Source organism: Spodoptera frugiperda, chromosome 28 (assembly GCF_023101765.2).
Source record: "Spodoptera frugiperda isolate SF20-4 chromosome 28, AGI-APGP_CSIRO_Sfru_2.0, whole genome shotgun sequence".
Lineage (NCBI taxonomy): Eukaryota > Metazoa > Arthropoda > Insecta > Lepidoptera > Noctuidae > Spodoptera > Spodoptera frugiperda.
In genome coordinates, this window is record NC_064239.1 from 2,632,945 (window position 1) to 2,654,352 (window position 21,408).

Below are 21,408 nucleotides of genomic sequence, written 5' to 3' on the forward strand. Positions count from 1 at the left end.
AGTCATATTTAATACGTTTTGTGTGAATGTCAAAAAATATATCACATTTGCAATTCCATAGGGGATCACTCAACTGTGACAATACTTTAAAGCGTTTATCATTATAAACTGCATCGGAGTAATATTTCTTTCCATTCAAAAACTGTCAAGTATTCATATTCTATACTATGAATGGAAAAATGACTATTTATTGAAAAATTAGCCCTATAATCTGTCTAATTACTGGAAAAATAATAGGTACATTGATTAGTTGAAATAATTTATTTTTGATTTAGGAAACATGTTGATTCTCCTTTTATTCCACAAATTAAAAAGGTGTTGTTCCATTTATGCCCAGACCATAGAGGGGCTCTGCGTTGGTGCGGAAATAGTAATTTCCTTCGGCGCTGTAAAATAAAAAATAAACTTATTTTTTTATGCTGCATTATAGAATGTGGTCAAAGGTACAAAAATTAAAAGTGATGATATATGTATCATATCAAAATAACTAAATGCACATAATTAATTCGTATCGTATTATTACGCTTTTTATCCCTGAAGGGGTAGGCAAAGGTGCACATTATGACATGTAATGCCACTATAGGTACACTATACATCCACTTTTCACGTTTGTTTTATATGTCCCAGGTAATAGGGAGTGAGCCTATTGCCATATACTGGGTACAATTTCAGACTCCGTACTACTGCTACATAAGAAATTTAACGAAAACACTCGCAATTTGCGACCACTCAGCTAACTAGACAGTAACATAATTAATTATGTTCATAACAGTTTCCTACAGAAAAAATATTACGAATAGCGAATAGATACAGTTTTCATCCCGTGAGAGAGACGACAAGATTTTTGTCGAACACCGACCACGAAATTACCGAGTCTTTTTATTTCCAGAATAAAATAATACTGAGCCAGACCGGGGTTATTTTTTATAGGTAATGAGACCTTGCTTTTGTAGGTAGGTATCATAATGATTGGTACGTAGCTACTGCTATTAGGTAATTGGCTAGGCCTCCCTTTGTCGGCGCGTCGCGATCAGCGCGCGCCTCAAAGAGTCATCAGACTACCACAGATGGAGCCCAGTAGGTCTGATGCTTGATCCGGAGCCTACCTAGCGGGTTTACTGAGGTTCCGGCTCGAAAAGCAAGAGTAGGAACGGGGTGGTTTTTAGTCTATAAAAGTCTGACACTCCGTCTCGCCTCATCCAAGGCGAGAGAAGTCATTGGATGATTTCCCCCCTGAAAAAAGGCCTAGAATTAAACGAAGAATGAAGATATGTTTAGCAACTGTTTTAAATCTAACCTCTGGCTTGCATTATAGCCGAGACAAGTGAGGTTATTGGGTGTTCCTCCTGAGAGCAACCAGGCAGCTCCGCTACTAGCCCGGTTGCCTATAATTGTACAATTATTTGTAATGTTTTCTACCCAGAACTGCACTGCACGGAGGTGACTGCAAAATACTGGAAAAAAATAAACAAATAGCGTATTTTAAATATCTAAAAGTGTCAAGTTGCATAACATTTTGGTTCTATTCCTTATTCTTCATAATTAGCGTTAAAATAAATGTTAACGATACTTTATTTTCGAACGATATTTTATAATTCTACTGACAATTTCTTTTTAATTTAGACAAACATTATAATCGATACTCAATCCTTGATTGTAATTCGACTCTATTCATGAACTAATTATTAAAGTATGACTGAGGTATTTTTTCAATTATCAGTATGTTATAAACACTAACATTTTGACGTGGGAAGTGTTTCAATTCCACCTTGTTTTTATTAATGATGCGTTATCTAATTAGTTTAATAATGATCGAAGGAAAATACTTACCTACACGGAAAAAATCAAAATTTTCAAACATAAAGATTGGGTTTAACAAGGTGTTAACCAAGCTACACCCTGGTTGGTAGCCGTGTGACTCATAATATATTTCATTGGCGTAGAAGTCCTGTGTTCCGTGGCTGCCTGATACACCGAAGCGTCCCATATCTGCGTGTACTAGGACCACACGAGAGGCGTCCGTTGATTTTATACATCTAAAGATTTCAATAGGTTCGAATAGGGGCTTCGCTGCGTCTAGACCCACGATCCTGCAGGCAGAAATCACTTTACTATAGAATAAATAAAGTTTTGACGGATATTTATTAATTAAATCAAAATGGATGAACGGCTCCAGATTAAAATTGGCACAGGGCCATAATGTAGATTAAAAATGACAATTTTGAATGATTCAAAGTTTAATAATTTTCCCGATAATACGGACAAAGATGTCAGAAGCTAGAATGAATTTATAATATTGAGTTAAAATTAAGGTTCTAATCCTATTTATTAAATAAGTACCTAGCTTCACTGACCGACAGACTAATAAACTATTGTTTATTTCTTTCTTTGTTCACGTCTCAAAAGTACGTATATACTTTGAAAATAAATAAATGAATAGTACCTACTTACAAGGGTAAAGGTTGTCCAATGATATTTTTAATAGTAAACCCAGCTCGGCCACACAGCTGTGCGCCCAAAGAGAAGCCTACTAATATTGTGTTGTTGGGATTGAGGCCGCTAGCCACCATGGTAGATATAGCTTGACCTAGCTCCGTACCAACCTGAAATATTAAAAATTACCCACGAACCACTTAAGTGATGAAACCGCAATTTCAATAAAAAATGCATAATTATGCACAGAGGTAATTTTCCGCCAGAGATGTGTTATGCTAACACATCTCTGGTGGCAAATCACCCTTAGGTATTACTACTACTAACGGTTTGACTGTTTCGAGATGCTGTGAAATAATCTGGTAAACCGCCGGGGGTGGCCTCATCCTTCCAGTTAACGAGTACTATAGACCAATCAGTGTAGTTTAACGTAGCTTCAATAAATCTGTCTGTGTCTTGAATGTTTTCGCTACCCAAAAATCCAAAGGCATAGAACACTGTTATGCGGTCTACATCAATATATCCTTCATCAATGAGCTGTGTGCCATTAGTGCTGCTAACTTCCAATGAATTGTTGAGCGACCTAAGACAAAAAAAAGAAATCACAGTCAATGATATAAATTAATCATATGTCGTATTAAGTGTGGGAGAGCCATGCTTCGGCACGAATGGGCGGGCTGATACGAGTTATATTCGCACCACGGCCTCATAGAAAACTGACGTGAAACAATGCTTGCACTGTTTTCATTGTGTGAGTGAGGCTACCGGAGGCCCAATTACCCCTCTTCCCAATCTTTCCAATTCCCGACAAACGCACTTGTAACGCTTCTGGTGTTTCGGGTGTCCATGGGCGACGGCGATTGCTTACTATCAGGTGATCTGGCGTCTGCTCAATTACCGGCTTATACAATAATAAAACAATCTAGCAATAATAACAAAGTATATAGTGAGTTACTTGCTGAAAAATGGTTCAGGGATTTTCACGTTTTTTTGGACTTGTTTGAATAGCTGTTACCTCGTAAACGCTCTTATGGTGCTATATTTGTTTGTAATTGTCTTCATACGGTTTGCGTCTTTATCTATTTCATCTTATATCTAAATATAGGAAAGCCATGCTTCGGCTCGTGCTCATGCAATGGGCCGGCCTCACAGAAAACCGGCGTGAAACAACGCGTGCGTTGTATTTCGCCGTGTATACCCACTCCCTAATCATTTAAGCCTCAAATCTCTAGCTGCCAAAAGACTAAAAAGCACTTGTAATTTTTTTTATTTTTATTTATCTCTGGTGTTGCGTGTGTCTTGAGCAGCACTGATTGCTTACCATCATGCGATCCGTTTGCTCGTTTACACTTGTACTTACCCTTTGTAGCCTTTGAAAGTCCAAGCTTGCGTCAATTGTAAAATTGCTGAAAAACGTTATGCGTTTTAGTTTATCGAATACTAAACATCTATAGAATTACTAAAAATATTACATTATAAAGATATAGCTATTTCTTTGACAATTCCCTACTAACAATAACAATAGGCCAAATGTGTACTAGATACCTAGGTTACCTACATTTTGGCATATGGTATCCTTTTTGTAACTATAAAACAATCGAAGGAAAGAATACTAAATCAAGAATAATTAAGAGTCAATCATTTTTGAAAGAATTGTAAAACAAAATAGAAAATAAATTATACAAATCTTACCTGAAAACAATATTACCACGTTCCAAATTTTCTGAGACATTTTGATGGAATTTCTTTTGAAATGCCTCAAGTATTTAGATAGTTATTGTATTAGTAAGTAGTCCCAAGTAAGTATTTAGATAGTTATTGTATTAGTAAGTAGTACTAGGACAGTTATAAATCTTCTTGCATTAATTCATCATTTTCTTTTATACCAAAACTACTTTCTGACCGCGACTTCGTACGCACAATCTCGTTTTGCCAGTTCCCGTAGATTTTCGGGTAACCATTAAATAAAAAGTATCCTATGTCCGTCTCCTTTCAGCCAAATTCAATTCGACGTTCTTGAGTTATAAATAGAGTAACTAACACGACTCTCTTTTATATTATGAGTATAGATTAAGTGACATTTTTAATGTGGTTCTTAGTTCACCTTGGTTATACGTAAACAATTAATTTCGGTATATATAGGTAGGTAGGTAACGATAACATACTTGTTTAATTTAAAGACATCTATAGGTACAGGTTGATTGTTTTTGTTTTTAACACGTTTAAATTAACTTAATGAGCTGTAAGAAAATATGTGTTGCCTAAAGTAAAATCTAAGAATCTGAATTATATGCACTTCTAAGTGTTGTATCATCATGAATTTTGGATTTCACAATTATGTATTTTTTATGGGATAGGGGGCAAACGTTACGGTAATTAAGCAAGAAATGTTAAACTGGAGAATGGCCGAAAATGTTCACCCTGTGGATGTACTACGTATAAATAACAACCTGCGTCATTGAAATATACATTTGTTGAAATCAATTAATTTTATCCGTTTAATTTATGATAACCAGTAATAAAAATAGAAGTGATGAATTCTCTTCTATTTACTATTTACTTAAGTACTTCTATGTACTCAAGTACTTGAAATAGATGTGAAAACTAGAGTCAACTGTAGTTTTTGTGGGAGAGCCATGCTTGGGCACGAAAGGGCCGGCTCAACCGGAGTGATACAACGGCCTCATTGAAAACCTACATAGGGATAGGTATGCTCAAAATGAAAGTAACCGCCGTACTCAGAATCATTTAATGCAGCTTAACCAGTCCTTAGCAATTGCTTTCAGAACAAAATCGTTACTAAAGAATAGTTTAAGTAACAATTAAAAGTCTCTAAGTGCGGCAGTAAAACTCAGTTAAAAATTGCACTGATTTTATTTTTCAAAAAACAATACAGTTACACAAATACACAACACGTTTATTTATAAAAATATTAGTATTAGTAATTAGTAATAAATTAGCCTATTACTAGACAAAAATAACATCGCTGTTCTTACCAACTAGCTTTCTACAAACTTTGTATTAAACGATACCTAACACATAACATTATGAATAATATAAATAAGATAATAATACTATATGAAGTTATAATACAATGACTGAGAATTGAGATCTTCCTGCAAGCGAGACGGATTCACCAGTTTTGTATAAAAGGCACCTGTATTTTAAATCCAAAGTTAAAAAAAAAACATCTACTTTCATTACAAGATAGACGGTCCTTAAAACCTTCATAATAAAGTATCAAGTTTAATTATTCTAATGTATATGTTTTCAAAGCTGTATGGTAACACAGCTACACCACACGTAACATTAATATTTATGTAGTAAGCACATAAAGTTTTTTACATACTGAAATAAGTTGTTGTAAAAAATAAAAAACAACCGACTAGGTAGAGGTATGTTAACTACGCAAGACCTATCTATCTTTTGATTAAGAATGAATACTTTTTTTGTAATCTGTATTTCAATCAAAATTAAAATTACTTTTATTTATTAAACAACATATTTTTGTTACCTACGTCAAACAACCAGTTTCATTAATAAATTAGTTTAGTTTACAGACAATTGTCAGACACTCTAAATAGTGCCAGACACAATTATCACGCCAATTTGTTCACTTTGGAGAAAATAACTTCATGCAAATTAACATAATTCATCACGTCTGTAGCATGTTTAAATATGTATTGTAATTTCTATCGGAGTTTCTTGTAGTTTTCAAATTTTGTTGAATTGGGAGATAAACTAAGTATAGTAACCGAACTAAATAAACGAATTTAAGGTTAACTTCAGGGTTGCCTGCGAAAATTGACTGCACGGTTGGCGCGGTGGTTGGGTAACCGACTGCCGCGTAACGTGTAGCGGGTTAAATTCCCGCACGGAGCAACTCTTTGTGTGATCCACAAATTGTTGTTTCAGGTCTGGGTGTCATGTGTGTGAACTTGTATGTTTGTAAACGCACCCACGACACAGGAGAAAATCCTAGTGTGGGGCAACGTTATTTTATAAAAAAAAAATCATATCTTTTTGCGATTTACAGCTCGATATCGGCCACATTACATCAACAACCTATTAGATCAACGCCCACTTGCAATAAGACCTTAAACGCTACTAGCGCCATCTTACCACTTTGATGTTTGGAAGTATCCAGTTATTACATGTATTAATTTAATCTCTTTTTCAGTTTATAGATAAATAAAATAGTATTAGAAAACACAAAATATGTAGTAGTTATTTAAACGTGGTTCCAAGATGTATTATTTTTAATTCGGTGTGAATGGCGCTTACATAAAGTACCGCAAAACGAAGTGAATAGAATTGGAGGGGTGAATAAATGTTTGGGAAATGTTCTAACATCTATTCACCCCTTTTGCGTTTCTATTCACCCTTTGAATTCTATTCACACCATTTTACCGTATTTACATAAAATACGACATTTTGATTTGTGGAGATGATTTTCTGTACCTTTAAGTATGGTATGTATTTAGTATAAAAATATGACATACATATGTAACAAAAAGAATTGAACTTAACCAGTTCATATAGAGTAAACTATTTGTACGTTAAAATGTGTTTTGTACCTGTGTTGTTACTTTAATACTGCTGATAACTTTAATACTGGTAGTAGCCTCATATTAACTAAAAATATCATATTTATATACATCGATTATAATACTACGTTATAGTAATGTTATCAATTCCCTAAATTAATGACTTATCCAATTATTATTTAATTCAATGGTCAGCGTTGGCCTCATATATCAAAATCATTAGGTTCAAAAGGATCAATCAAATATGTACACATTGCACCCACCTGGTCGACCCAGGCAGGTACACAACCAACTGCAAGATTAAGTGATCAATTTTATAAAAAAACGTTTCTGCTTGAGTCGACTCAAGATCGATATTTACAAAACTATCCTGTTATAAAATTCGTGTGACAATGTTTCATTAAATTACACACCAGGCACCTTTGCTCTTTTCGATCAGCCATTTCTATTTTTGGACCGAAGAAAACTTCAGTTTAATGTATATTTTACATGTTTATGTTTACACTGATTCCCAAAAGCTTCGCCCCCTTCGTTCAAGGCGGGGCGCCTGATATGTTATTTGGGACGATTTCGGAGACATTGTCTGCCGAATCCTCCTCATTTTCCTTGATTGCTGGTTCCTCGGGCTCGTCCCTCATGAGGGCGCGGTACTTCTTCGCGATGATCTCCCAGTCAACCACGCTCTCGATCTTCGTGGTGTTGCTGATGCTTAGCTGGGAGCCCAAAGGACTGAGATGCACCACAGAGAGCCGCGTTGAATCTAAAAAGATAATGAACATTTTGATATACATAAATGGTAAAGGAAAGAATAATATGAGACTGTTTTTATTCGAGCTTGACCTCTATGTCATATTGTGCGGCAGACTATGAAGTACGTTTCTATATTATTTAATTTACGCATAATATGCGGTTTATTTTTTATTTTTGGACAAGGCCGCCTTAACCTCTAAAATCTGCTGCAATTCCTGTAAGCCAGTAGATACAACGATGGAAACACCGAAACAATAAAGGCTGGTGCGTCTCAGGGACATGAACGACTGTCTTGGATCACTAAAGAAATTAGAAGATCAAATGACAAGAAAAGGAAGTTTCTTACCTTTGGGCACAACTTGTCCTCTTTTCACCTTGGACAACCATTTGGCGCCTGCCTTGGACCGCGCGCTCATCTGGTCCTGTCTCTGCAAACCGATCATATGCACCAAGCTTGGTCGCTTCTTTTTGCTTATTCGGGCCTGGTGCGAAAGTACTTGGATTAAAAGGCGTGAAATGTTGTACAGGTAGACCATTTGACCATTATACCTCGGTCGAATGTGAAGTGTATAGGCGTATGTATGGAAAATGTGACAAGATAATAATTATGTTGAATTAATAAATTGGTATGTAAACTGCCTTACTGCTGGGCAAACGTCTCTTTGCATACGGAGAAAGAATGAGCATTGATCAATATTTGCTTTATTATTCGATCTTGCTTAAATTTATTTCAAACTTATGCTGCATGTTTTCCTTCATCGTATGTCATCGTATGAAAATATAACTTTCATAACTTAGGTGGTAAAAATATGGTTTTTTGAACTACTATTCTATCTACTGTTGTTATAAAAAGCATAAGTCCTAACTACTGTAAGTGATGGGATATACTTTTTGAAGCCCTCATGGCTAAATGTGTAGTGTTTCAGTGTACAGATGTTATAGAAATATGTATAATTATTTTGTAAGTGTGCGCTGTTTGTGGTTAAAAAGAAAATACTAAAGTACTAACATGTAATACCTTAAAAAAATGATTTTGTTCCGTTTACCTCTGAGTTACTGAACCAGTTTATAGCATGTTCAGTACCCTAAAATAAACGAAACGACAGCGCGTCCGGCGCTCTGATTGGTTGGTCTTATTTGAGCCGGCCAATCAGCGCCAAACGCGCTCGCGTTTCGATTACTTTAGGCGTAAAGAAAACTCGTACTAAGGTACACATATAAGTGGGACATTACGTTTATCGGCCTGGTTTTGGTAATCGTCCCATAATGTTTCTTTACTGTTATATTTTTTGGAAAATAATTTTTATTACAATGTGGCCAATAACACACCTAGCGAAAACTAGGTGTCATAATATTTTATACATTTATTATAATTAGTTGAATAACATTGATGTGTATTTTCCTTCCATCTAGTGTGTGTATGTTAGGTGTAGCAGTGAAGTCATCTAAGACTAGGCTTAATGTAATAATGTATAAAATAAGGTAAAATATCTTAATTAAAAGCTACGTACCATAAAACTAATGTACTTAAAGGTTAAACGTAGATTATAATATCTTCTTCTACTATTATTTTTATACTATCCTTTTTAGTAGTTCAAATTAATACAGTTGGCTTAATTTTCTATTTATAGATTAGCATTGCTTGTAGCATCCACTACAATCTTTAGCGTGAAGCTAAACTACAGGTCTAAATACATAGTTAATTAAAAGCTATTCGTATCCTTTTGTTATTAATAAGATTTCCATTAATTTAAATCCAACATTCTCTTAAATAATGAAATATCGAATCAGTATAGTACGAATTTGCTTTATGTTGAACGAAAACGAAAAGATTCTGCGCTCTGATTGGCCGGCACGAATGTATCAACCAATCAGAACGCTAAATCGTTTCGTTTACATTAAACGTAAAGTAAACTTATAGTAAGGGTACAGAAAAGGTCTCTTACTATAAATAAGTTAAGTTTACCTACATTAACTAGTTTTACTACTAGTCTTAGGTAATACGAGTATTTGTCAGTATAACCCACCTTGCAGCGATGGATGAGCCACATCAACCACGTGGTCACCAGATTGAGAGGAGACGGGGCAGTGTTCGTTCGATGCATGTTGCGAATCAATTTCGATAGACCGTACTTCCACTCTATATCTGATTGTGCCTGAAATGTATTCCAATTGTTACTAAAGTGTTATAAAGTGGTGAAAATATTTTTAGTATGTTTATTTTTTGTTGTCAGTGATGTTTTAGCTTAGTAATAGGTTAGTTTAGTTTAACATTTTATTTATAAACCGAATTCAATTTTAACATAATTTATTTTATGGCTTTTATCATTGTTATTAATTCCAATTAGAATCAACATCTGTGAAAGCAAGTGAGGAATATGAATATTGTAGAAAAATTTTGAATAAGTTTAAGTAGTTATATAATAGCATCCATAGCATGCAACAATGTCGTCATTGGTTTAGTATTAGTAGGTTGGTAATACATCAGCATCGCTTTATTTAGTCGTTGTGTCGGTGCTAGTATGCGCACAATGTACAACATCATGTTTAAATCAGTTCACGCGTTACCTGGATCCTTTGGTACGTGTCTGACATCATAGCGATGAGCAGATTGATCAGTACCACCACTGACACCAACATGTAGATTCCGAACACTATTTTAAACAAGTAATTAGTCCAGGCTGGCTGGATGGTGCTATCGTTACGATGCACCCGCGTCTGGTCCGTGGTCGTCTGGCCAAACACCGCGAAGAACAGCAGCTCGAACGAGTACAGTGGGTTCATAGTAACTGCGAACAAGAGATCAGAGCTCTGGGACACACGTAGTTACCTGGATGCGCTGGTAAGTGTCCGACATCATCGCAATGAGGAGCGTTACGAGCACCACGACCGACAGCAGTAAGTACGCCCCGAACACGAACTTGAATATGTTCTGCGTCCACAGCGGCCGCACGCTGGACACGTAGTTTAGGTCCGATAGCGTTATCTGACCGAAAATTGTGAGGAACAGTCTCTCCACCGCCTCGATCGGTGACAACGTCGCTAGAAGACAACACTCAACATGGACCTCGGTCTAGTTTCAAACGACGCGAACTAACGCGGTCAGGGGAGGTTGATGCATGGTCTACGCCTATACACACTGTACAATGCTAACAGTTCAACTAACTTTAGGAAAATAATTTCTTTATTGTACGCTTGCATCAATCTTCCCGAAAATCTAATAATCTAACACGACTAGACACCTATGTGTGGATGAGATAGATTGATACGTTTGTGTATGTATGCTGTACAATGGTATAAAGAAGTGTAGGTATGTGTGTCGTAATAATTTTTAGAATTTAGGTAATGTCTTGAATAATATAAAGTGTAAGTGTTCGAATTAGAGGAAATAGAATTAGTACATCACTTATTATACCAGTGCATCAATCCACCCCGTCCCGTCTACGACTAGAACACCGAGAGCGCGGGCGCGACAGACGCCACAATGACGACAAACAGCCAAACATGACCGAAACATAAAATGGTACCTCGGAGTGGTGTAACAAACGCAGGACATAAGCCAGCCGCGGCATGCGCAAATCAAACTTGCTCCATCAAATGCGGTGAGGTCGGGCACTCATTCCACTAACAACTAGTATTGTGACGCGCAATGCATGTTCTGTGTCCACATCTGCAAACCACGTCTCTCGTAAAGCTATGCGATGCGATGCAGAAAATGCATTGTGTATTTAATAGACATCAAGTTATCTAACCACCAAACCACTTACACGTGCCATAATATAAGAAAATAAACTTTGAAATTATGGCGAGGCGAAGTGTACTTTGTATATTACAGAAACCTAACATTCACATTCTTAAAGTGATGGCAACAGTAATCTAATGGGGTATGGAAGGTTACGAATGTAACGCCAACGATGATAACATTCTCGATGTGACACTGAAGCTTGCAAGCGGATGCACAATATTGTTAGTAAATAAAATAACAAGTAAACAAGCACATCGAGTAGTAATGCGATCATCGTAAGGAAAATGCTAGTAATGTATAATGCATATATAATGAATGGTACACTCTTGTTCATGTACTCTGCGGACTTACGTCCCGTCGACCCTTGTTTCCTTCTGTACGTTTCTTCTGAGAGTGAACTTTGCCATTGCGTATCGAACGCTTGTCGTTTCAATCGAAGGGTTTCTATTTTAGTAACAAGTACATCGTTAAACATCTTGATGAACACACAGTCATGATCTACATACATACATGAATGAACTGTCTAAGGAGTATGTCATGGAAGGCAACATCGTACGAAATGGATTCACACTCACCGTCGGAGAACAGCTTCTTCCTTTGTTGTCTCGCGTACTTATTGTCTTCAGCCTTTATAATATTCCTGAACGGCTGGTTCAATGCAACTATGTGCATCGAGAAACCGAACACGAATATCGCTAATACAGCGAGGAACCTTCCGAGATCCTTCATCAGATCTCCGATAATAATAGCCCACGGACCGAATAGGTGGTGGAACGATAAGAAATCTAATATCTGAACGCACGCTAATAGAAATGATAACGCAAAACATTGATTCCTACAATACATAAGCGTTGGCCAATACTTAGGTAATACGAATATCCAGCCGACGACGTGTGTAGCCACGCCGATCATGCCGCATAATAATACTGCTATTTTGATCCACCCTAAACCAGATTTGTCACTGGGGTTGGTGAGCTCAAAGAGTAGGAGACCGCTCAGACAAATGAGCAGCATCCATTCATACCACCTCGGAATTAAACTGTCCCTAAATATCGAATTATAAATAGGCGTTATTGCTACTAAGGCTAACAATACCATCAGGTAAATGTGTGAAGTTAAATACGACATGAACTTAATTATAGGTATCTTATTATATCTATGGCCTAATGGAAGAGAGAATACCATCCACACGGGTGGACATACTATGAACGCGAAAAAAAGGAACATAATTTTGATGCCGGTCCATTTGAGGCTCCCTCTCCAGAGTTCCTGTAATCAAGAGAAACGATGAGTATCGCCATATGCCTGTGACACCAAGTCTCCGTGAGGTAGAGAAGTTACCTATTTTTTACCTGCAGATATCTCTGGACAACTGTGTGGGCTATAACCTCCTTTTGTTCGTTTTCTATTAAAACGTCGAGGAATTCTATATTCCTGTTGTCGGTGGCGGTGAGGATGTGTCCGGCGGACTCGGCTCCGGCCGCGAGTGCCAGTAGCTCGGTGGCCATCGCTTCGCACTGTTTTCCTGCCGCTATAAGGTCTTTGGCACGCTCCTTTTCCTGTTACGGCGAACGATTTCCATTAATATTAGGTCACTTAATATTCTAAGAGCAATGAAGTGCGATGCGTACCTTAGTGGATAGGATAATGTAAATATTAGACAGTTTAGCTGCAGTGTCGACTGGCGCCGGCGAGACTAACACAAACTCCTCGATTGGTATGTTGTTGTGGTTCTTAGAGCACACCATGAGGTTGTACACGAATCTCTTGTCGTCCATGAGGGACTGAGTGTCGTGTTCTTTGTGCAGTAAGTACTCGAGGACATCGTTGTGGTTCTCTGACGCAGCGAACCAAATGGGAGCACAATTGAGATTAGTCTCACTCTTCGGTGACGCTCCAGATTCACACAAGAGCTTCACTACGTTGAGATGTCCAGCTTTAGCTGCACAATGTAATGGCGTCCATCCGTTTTTGTCGGTCGCATTGATTTCAGCTCCTTGACCGAGCAATACTTCTACCATTTGGTAGTGCCCGTGTGTCGAAGCTATGTGTAATCCAGTTTTGCCGTGTCTGTCTGTACTTTGAAGTAGTTCAGCTGATCTACTGAGGAGGAGACCGACAATAGACATGTGACCTCCGAAGCACGCGAGATGTAGCGGATTGAAGCCCTGGAATGAGAAAAATAGTAATTGTAATATCAAGTCAAATATTTGTGGGGAATATTATGAAGACTTACGTTTTCATTACTCGCGGCGTCAACTTGTACTCCTGCAGAGTTAAGGAGTAGTCGCACGACGTTCTCGTTACCATTGTAAGCAGCTAAGTGTAGCGGTGTTAGTCCAGACTCGGCTCCGAGCTCCGGAACTAGTGATACACCAGTTGGAGCTTCTGATTTTACCGTTCCAGGTACGTGGGATAGGAGTTCTCGAACAGTTTCTGAAAAAAATAAAAAATTAATCAAGTATGCTTATATAGTGACATTTTATGTTGTATGGTTTGTGTGGTCAGTGTATTTACCAGCTTGTCCATAGTAAGCAGCTATGTGTAATGGTGTCAATCCTAGCTTTTTGCTAGATATCCTCAACGTGTTGGTCGATCGCATTACATCTAACACATTAGTGTGTCCGTACTGCGCCGCTAAATGTACCGCAGTAAGACCAGTTCTGTTCTCATCTGTACAAGACGCTCCTGCTCGGACTAAAACTCTGACTACATCTGCATGACCACCTTCAGCGGCCAACTGCAGTGGTGTCGAGTCATTTAATTTATTTCTAGCTGATATAACACCAGTCCGATCGAACTTCATGAGTTCCTCAATCACTTTCACTGAGCCCTGGATAGCTGCGATATGGGCACACGTGTTCCCATCCTTCGTAGTAGCCATCACCAAGTTTGGATGTTGTTGTAAAAAAAGTTGAACCACTTCATTGTAATTGTTTTGTGCCGCCGCATGAATAGGCTTTTGTCCTAATTCATCTGTTGCATCGATATTAGCTCCAAGTTCTAGTAAAAGTTTACACACTTCTATTTGACCGCTCGCTGATGCTAAATGTAAAGGAGTCTGCTTTTTTAATGTAAGGACGTCTATCATAGCGTTGTGATCTCGTATTAAGAATTTAACAAGATGTGCGTAGCCGTTCATAGCAGCTAAGTGAAGAGCTGTTCTGCCGTTTCTCGCTTTGGAGTTAATGAATGCTTTGTTTGTTAGGAGAGCATCGCAGACTTGTAAGTAGCCATGCTCGGCGGCTAGGTGAAGAGCTGATCTGCCCTCAGTATCGAACACGTCTACTCTGGCGTGGTTTGACAGCAGCGTACTAACAAGTTCCATGTGTCCTCTATGACAAGCTATCAGTAAAGGTGTCCAGCCTATCGAGTTCTGTTTGTTCAGTGCTCTGCTGACGTCTGCAGGAGATATGTGCGCTATCATCTCAGTCATCACATCGTTGTTTCCCGCTATGGCACAAAAGTGGAAGGCAGTTTCATAATTGTGTTTTGTTATTAATGTTACGTCGGCACCATTTTCTATGAGGCATTTGACAACTTGTCTATCAGCTGTTGGTATTTTAACCTCTTCTTTGGTGATTTTGCAGGCGAAGTGTAGTGCACTCGCTCCATCTTCGTCAACGGCGTCAATGTACGACGTGGCGACATTTTCTCCTTTATGATCCTTGACGAATTCTATTAGGTGCCGCACTACATCTGGTTTGCAACTTCGACACGCCATATGTAAAGGTGTCTCGCCAGTCTGTAAACAATTAAAATTTTTGATGTGTAAACTGAATATGAATTCTGAATAGGTGGTTGAATAACCACCTATTTAATTAAATGTTAGGTTAAATTAATTAAAAAAGAATTGCTTATAGGAACTACTACTTGTTGTCGAATGTCATTTACCTTGGTCTTCCTTAGCGGGTCTCCTCCATCCTCGAGCAGTAGGACAAGTGTGGCAAGGTTGCCATACTTAGCTGCCACATGTACTGGTGTCTGACCATCTTCCGTCGCCTTGTTAGGACCAGCGCCCGACTTCAACAGCATCAACGCACATTTGTCGCCTGGAAAGCAAAAAGTATTTATTTTAATGATCTTGGTTGACCGTACAGTATATGACTATATTATTAATTATATTCTTAATTAATTGTAAAGGCTCTAGATATTAGACGGATATATTATGTTCCTTACTGCTGCCAAAAAATATTGCATTCCTAAAAATGTAGTATTATAGTTTTTTTTCTTGAGGCGAGAAAAGCATCCCATGACTTCTCCCGTCTTGGACGAGGCGAGAGGGAATGTCAGACTCTTACTGACTAAAAACCACCCCGTTCCTACTCTTGCTTTTCGAGCCGGAGCCTCGGTAAACCCGCTAGGTAGTCCGCAGCTCCTGCTCAGGAGTTTCACACCCTTACCGGGTCGCGAATACTACATAAGTTAGTAGATTTAGCATTCATCCCAAACTGGCTAAGACACAATGCCAATCCCAACCTAATTGGTAAAAGGACAATAAAACTATTTTGATTTACCATCAGGTATCCTAGCAGCTATGTGCAGAGCAGTTTCCCTCTGTTTTCCACCTCTCACGTGGACATCAGCTCCATATCCCAGCAGTGTCTCCACGACTGCTGGCTTACAAGACTCCACAGCTATGTGCAGCGCTGTGTAGTTATCCTGTGAATTGTAATTAGTAAGAGTCCATATCATTAGATAGAGAGAATGAGCGTAATAGTACGGAACGGTGGAGTGGTTAAAAATATGCCTGTACTTGAAAATTCCTTCCAATCCAACAGAAAATCTATTTTTAGTGCTCCCACACTTATCAAACAATGGTTTAGACACTTACCGCCACACTCAGAGTCATTTAATGGTTACTTAACCCAGTTCTTAGCGATTGTTTTCTGAACAAAATCGTTACTAAGGAATAGTTTAAGTAATCATTAAATGTCTCTGAGTACGGCAGTTGGTTAATGAAAAAGTTGGTGAAAGAACACAAAATAGTGTAGCTACATTGCTCTTCTAATGATTTTATAGGCTGTATAATTCTTCTTAGAATAAGATACCAATTTTAGATAGTATATTTTATACTTAGGACTGCGTAGACTACACGATGAAGATATTTTAACATATTATATCAAGATTATATTAACATATTATATTAAGATATTTTAACATCTATACAGGTATTAAAAACATACGTTAGTTGTGACATCGACACTCTCTCCCTTCTGCAGCAATGTGTTGATGATGCCGACGTGGCCGTACCTCGCTGCCGTGTGGATACTGCGGGCACCGTCCTGAAATTAAACGTAATTAGGTTTATAACATTGATTGATTGATGTAAATGTATACAGTTATAATTCTAATCATTATAAGTTACAATATTTCCACCGTTGAACCAAGATCTGTCCCATAAATACCCGAATAATAATAGTAGACTGCACGGTTGGCGCGGTGACAAGGCAAGCGGCTGCCGCGCAACGTGTAGCGGGATTTGATTCCGGCAAGAGTAACTTTTTGTGTGGTCCACAAATTATTGTTTCGGGTATGGGTGTCATGTGTATGTGGACTTGTATGTTTGTAAACTCATCCACAGCACTGCCACCCACGATACAGGAGAAAATCCTGTGTCCCATATTAGGATTTTCCACTATATCGTTTTTTAAAAAAGGTCTATACGCCATATGAAGTCATTCTAAGAGATCTGCATCTCATTACAATTTGATTACATATAGATGACTAAAATTAAGAGTACCAACTATACAACCATTGTACACCATTTAAATAAGCAGGTATGTGCTTATAAACATTCCTACCCCTTTTAAAATAAGGCAGAGTTTCACATATGTATTAGCATAAAAATCCTATGCGTATAATTTCACTACTTTTACGACTGTGGCAAAGGTCAACTGTACATCCGGCAGTATGTACTGACCTTTGTACGCAACCCGCAGGAAATCCGGACGTGTCACATATAACTAACTAGATAATGTAATTCTATGTACATTGTACATTCCGTTTTAATTCCAACAAGGTTGAAAATTGTAATCATTTTCCTTTAAAAGAGTTTTGAGGAAAGATTTGTGGCTTTACAATTGATGGTCTCTTAATTTATTCATGCGGGCGACATACATTATGGTCGGTCTTTGTTTGTAATTACATTGTGTAAATAGTGTCAAGTATTGTAATAGGTTTCGATTGTGTGATTTGATTTTAATTTTGACCGGAGTGGTACCACGGCGTCACAGAAAATCGACGTGAAACAACGCTTGCATTGTGTTTTGTTTTGTGTGAGTTAGGTTGCCGAAGGCCCAATTAAACCCTTTCCCTATCTTCCCAACTCCGATTTCCCAACAACCCTAAAATTCCGAACCGCACTTGTAACGCCTCTGGTGTTTCGGGTGTCCATGGGCGGTGGCGATTACGGCGATCTGCCTGCTCGTTTACCGGCTTATACCATAAAACTATGGTGTCGTGATGACCTGGAGATTTAAGACGCTCGCTTGTCGTGTATGAGGACGGGTTCGAAAACCAACGGCAAGTAACAATGTAACATTTTCCATGGGCTTATAACTTCTAATTTTAAGTTTGAAATCGCCAATCCGCGTTGAGCAAGCGTGGTAATTAATTTTCAAATTTACTCTGTACGACAAGAGGCCTTTGGTCTGTAGTGGCCACTTATAGGTTGTTGATGTGATATAAGAATGCGCATAATATACTCGTATTACAAAAAAAGTATCTAATATCCCATTCAGATATTGCCGTAAATGAAAAAAAAAAACTAAGTCCTCGTCACAGTACAATGACTAAGAATTTAAACATTTAATCCCACCCTGATCCCCTACTTAATAGTCACCCAATCTCTTACAGTAGAACGTATCAAATCAACATGTAAAACTGTAAAAGTACCTCCAACACTAAAATAAGGCTAAGGTCGTTTTACAATATGAATTGTGTTTAATTACGAATGCACTGCCGACGATGAAATCAAGCACGCAACGTTTTTCGTGCACAAGACGCGGTTTGTGCGGGCCCGTACAATGGAGACAATGTCACGGAAACGTTAAATGTTAACAAATTATTTAAACGTGTTTGATTTGTTAAATCACTTCGCGGTTAATGACAGTCATCCATCTTGCCTTCTAGTCTAATGGTTTGTTCTACATTATAAGTAGACTACATTTATTTAGACACTTTCTTAGATTGTTTTATGGAAGGTTTATGTTAGGTTATTTCAAAAATTGTGCATTTTAATTATTATGTTTTTCGGCTTACTCACTTAATTATTTTGACGAGGAACTCTATTAGTTTCAAGCCAAGCTAGAGATACATATACATGAGCAGCATTCCACGTCGTCGAGTCGCATCAAATAATTACGTGAGTAAGCCGAAAAACATAATAATTAATTTACTATGTCTAACGAAAGTTATAATATAAACATTGTTCATTTTGTTTACAAAGTTTTGACGTCATCTTGACCATATCTTTTAGGGTTGTTTCATAACAATTTCTTCAGATTTAATCATAATGTACTATAAATGTATCTATTTATATAATAAAATTGATATACGAAATGAACGATCTTCTGAAATCGGATAACCATTTCCTATTGATTAATCTTCCTTCGATTACGATAGGTTTTAAATTACAAGCACTAAGATTTACGACATCACTTATCCTTGATTTTAAGTACTGCATCAATCTGAGCGCAGTTTGCAGTATAAATAAAAAGTAATAGTTAAAAAAGCCGTGGGTTCTATGAGCATGGTTCACGTAGGTGCGGTTAAACTCAATGCAGGGTAAAACAAAGAAAACTAGACTGTTTGCTAGTTAGTAATTGCATTGGTTTGTGTTGTTCTATAATTGATGCTTGTTATTTTATGTCTTTGTTAAGTAAAAGTGTTAATTAGTTTTTGGTTTTAATTGCACAGTCGGCGTTGAGTTGAGTGATACGTTATATAGGTACTATGTTTTAGCTTAGAATTTACTAAACAGATAATCCTGGCTTTAGTGTATTAATATCTGTAAGTTTATTCGATTATGATAAATTATATGTTAAATAATAATGATATGGTTCAACGAAAAAATGCAAATTGGATTGGTAGTATTTCAGATCAAAACTTAAAAAAAATACTGCTACTTTTTTACTTACAATATGCATGACAAAAAATATATTATTGGTTGTTACCGATATGACGACACGCTATTATTAGTATTTATCATTATTTAGCTAATCATAATTAGCTTCAAGCCATACGAGTTAAAAATCTTTCTTATTGACATCAACAAACTTTATTTCATACCTTATTAGGCATATGCAGGTAGACTCCCTTCTTGAATAGCATCATGGCGCAGTCAGCGTGGCCATTGAGTGAGGCGATGTGCATCAGAGTACTGCCGTCCTTTGTTCGCTCAAAGATTGATGCCTTGAACTTGTCTGCCAGGAGCTCGATGATCGCTGCGTGGCCGTTCTCAGCTGCCAAGTGCATTGGAGTCCGGTCTGGAAGGAAATAGAGAGAAAAAATTAAATCAGGTAGTAGATATTGCTGAAGAAACAATCAGTGGTAGTAGAAGAAAGTATGACTGTCATTGTTTTGTAATTAAAATAATGTGAATTTGAGATGGTTTAATGTTAAAACTAGACAAAGATTCAAAAAGAAATTTCAAGCCGCTTTCAAAAACAAATCAAAGAATCAAAAAGACTAAGCCGCTTTCTACAAAAAAATATCAATTCAGTTTGATTCCCAAATAGTACCACCACCAGGATACATAAAGTGTTGTTTCAAATGTGTTAAGAAAATCTTTAAAACAATGTTTTTATGACAACAAAACAAAGATAACACACACAACACGTTACCTTCATTATCAGCTATGGCAGCGTTCGCTCTGACTCCATAGAAGTACTTGACGAGCGGCTCATCTCCCTCAGCGGCGGCGATGTGTAGTGCGGTCTGGCCGGCCCCGTTGACCGCGTCCACAGCTGCTCCATAGTCCACGAGGATCCTCGCCATGTCCACGTCTCGTCTCCTGGCCGCCAAGTGCAGAGCTGTGTCCCCCGCAGGGGTACAGGCCTGAGTGGCACACGGGTTGTTAAACTACTGGAATTAGTACCCGCGTCACACTGGGTAATGGGTGGCTGAAGCGTTGTGATAGTGGCCAAGCGGGGTGTCGATGGGTAGTGTAAGAAAGAAGCTTAATGCTTCGTTTGATGCAAGAAATGTTTATAATAATACTTTTAAATGAGACAACGATCTTACAAAAATGTACGAAGAACAAAATATATGGTACGTAAATACAGAATGAAGAGGAAACTTGTTTAAATTAGAAGAGATAGTAGAAGTATTTACACGCGCAACACTCACAAATACATTTGCGAAAAACAGTAAGTAAACGTGCGAACGATGCACACAGTGAAAGAATATTTGTGTACTATCCATACGAGTCTCGTGTACAGTTGCATAACAATATAAGTACATACATACACAATATGATAACGCCTCACATGGGACGCGCAGCACACATACCTTGAGTTGCTCGGCGGTCTGCGCGCTGAGCAGCTCGCGCACCATGCTCTGGTTGCCGGCCTCCACTGCCAGCAGCAGCGGGATCTTCCCCCTCTGGAACACCATGTCGCGAATTAGCTTTTTCCATTCTTTCTGCTTGGCGCGCTCCTTGTTCAGCTCGATGAAACTGATTTCGAGCCTCTGCAGGTCCTTCGCCTGCAGGTTGAGCGGCGGCGGACTGCGCCGGCCGCAGCGGCTGGCGCTGGCGGCGTCCCGGCCCTCGTTCATGCTCCGGCCCGGCACACACGACACGCCCTGCACTGCGGCCTGCAACTGCACGAATCGCTTCCGAGCCGTGACACCACAGACAATAATACTCGATTTATGTGCATCGCAGTCTTCGTAGGCAACTAGACAATAACGTATAATCGATCGTCTATC

At 38.2% G+C, this 21,408-nt stretch overlaps 2 protein-coding genes across 3 annotated transcripts in view; both read right to left on the reverse strand.

Moving 5' to 3' along the window:
- Positions 1-247: 247 nt before the first annotated feature.
- LOC118265142 (phospholipase A1-like) lies at positions 248-4,526 on the reverse strand. Its single transcript, XM_035577863.2, has 7 exons — positions 4,126-4,526; positions 3,794-3,839; positions 2,761-3,016; positions 2,452-2,603; positions 1,831-2,090; positions 1,298-1,454; positions 248-386 (listed from the first exon to the last, which is right to left on the reverse strand). The coding sequence occupies exons 1-7, from the start codon at positions 4,163-4,165 to the stop codon at positions 308-310; spliced, it is 990 nt and encodes a 329-aa protein (XP_035433756.2). The 5' UTR covers positions 4,166-4,526; the 3' UTR covers positions 248-307.
- A 2,205-nt stretch (positions 4,527-6,731) lies between these two features.
- The window catches only part of LOC118265560 (serine/threonine-protein phosphatase 6 regulatory ankyrin repeat subunit A), a 40,494-nt gene continuing 25,817 nt past the window's right edge, over positions 6,732-21,408 (reverse strand). Inside the window, exons 5-19 of one of the 2 annotated variants that reach the window (XM_035578491.2) lie at positions 20,989-21,081; positions 20,322-20,535; positions 19,768-19,964; positions 16,662-16,760; positions 15,993-16,137; positions 15,370-15,527; positions 13,993-15,220; positions 13,712-13,911; positions 13,107-13,643; positions 12,828-13,034; positions 12,051-12,744; positions 10,299-10,519; positions 9,758-9,886; positions 8,077-8,158; positions 6,732-7,740 (exon numbers count right to left, since the gene is read on the reverse strand). In XM_035578491.2, coding sequence (XP_035434384.1) covers positions 7,514-7,740; positions 8,077-8,158; positions 9,758-9,886; positions 10,299-10,519; positions 12,051-12,744; positions 12,828-13,034; positions 13,107-13,643; positions 13,712-13,911; positions 13,993-15,220; positions 15,370-15,527; positions 15,993-16,137; positions 16,662-16,760; positions 19,768-19,964; positions 20,322-20,535; positions 20,989-21,081 — 4,431 coding nt within the window. In that variant the 3' untranslated portion in view covers positions 6,732-7,513. Of the gene's footprint in view, positions 7,741-8,076; positions 8,213-9,757; positions 9,887-10,298; positions 10,520-12,050; positions 12,745-12,827; positions 13,035-13,106; positions 13,644-13,711; positions 13,912-13,992; positions 15,221-15,369; positions 15,528-15,992; positions 16,138-16,661; positions 16,761-19,767; positions 19,965-20,321; positions 20,536-20,988; positions 21,082-21,408 lie in introns of both variants that reach the window. The other variant, XM_035578490.2, reaches the window with a different exon arrangement.

Bases quoted from the DNA above. Each gene is read 5' to 3' on its own strand.
- LOC118265142 (XM_035577863.2), bottom strand. From the start codon at position 4,165: ATGTCTCAGAAAATTTGGAACGTGGTAATATTGTTTTCAG. The intron at 2,091-2,451 runs GTAAGTAGGTAC...TTCTGCCTGCAG, and splicing joins ATTGGACAACCTTTACCCTT to GATCGTGGGTCTAGACGCAG. The intron at 387-1,297 runs GTTAGATTTAAA...TTTATTTTACAG, and splicing joins GGCTATAATGCAAGCCAGAG to CGCCGAAGGAAATTACTATT.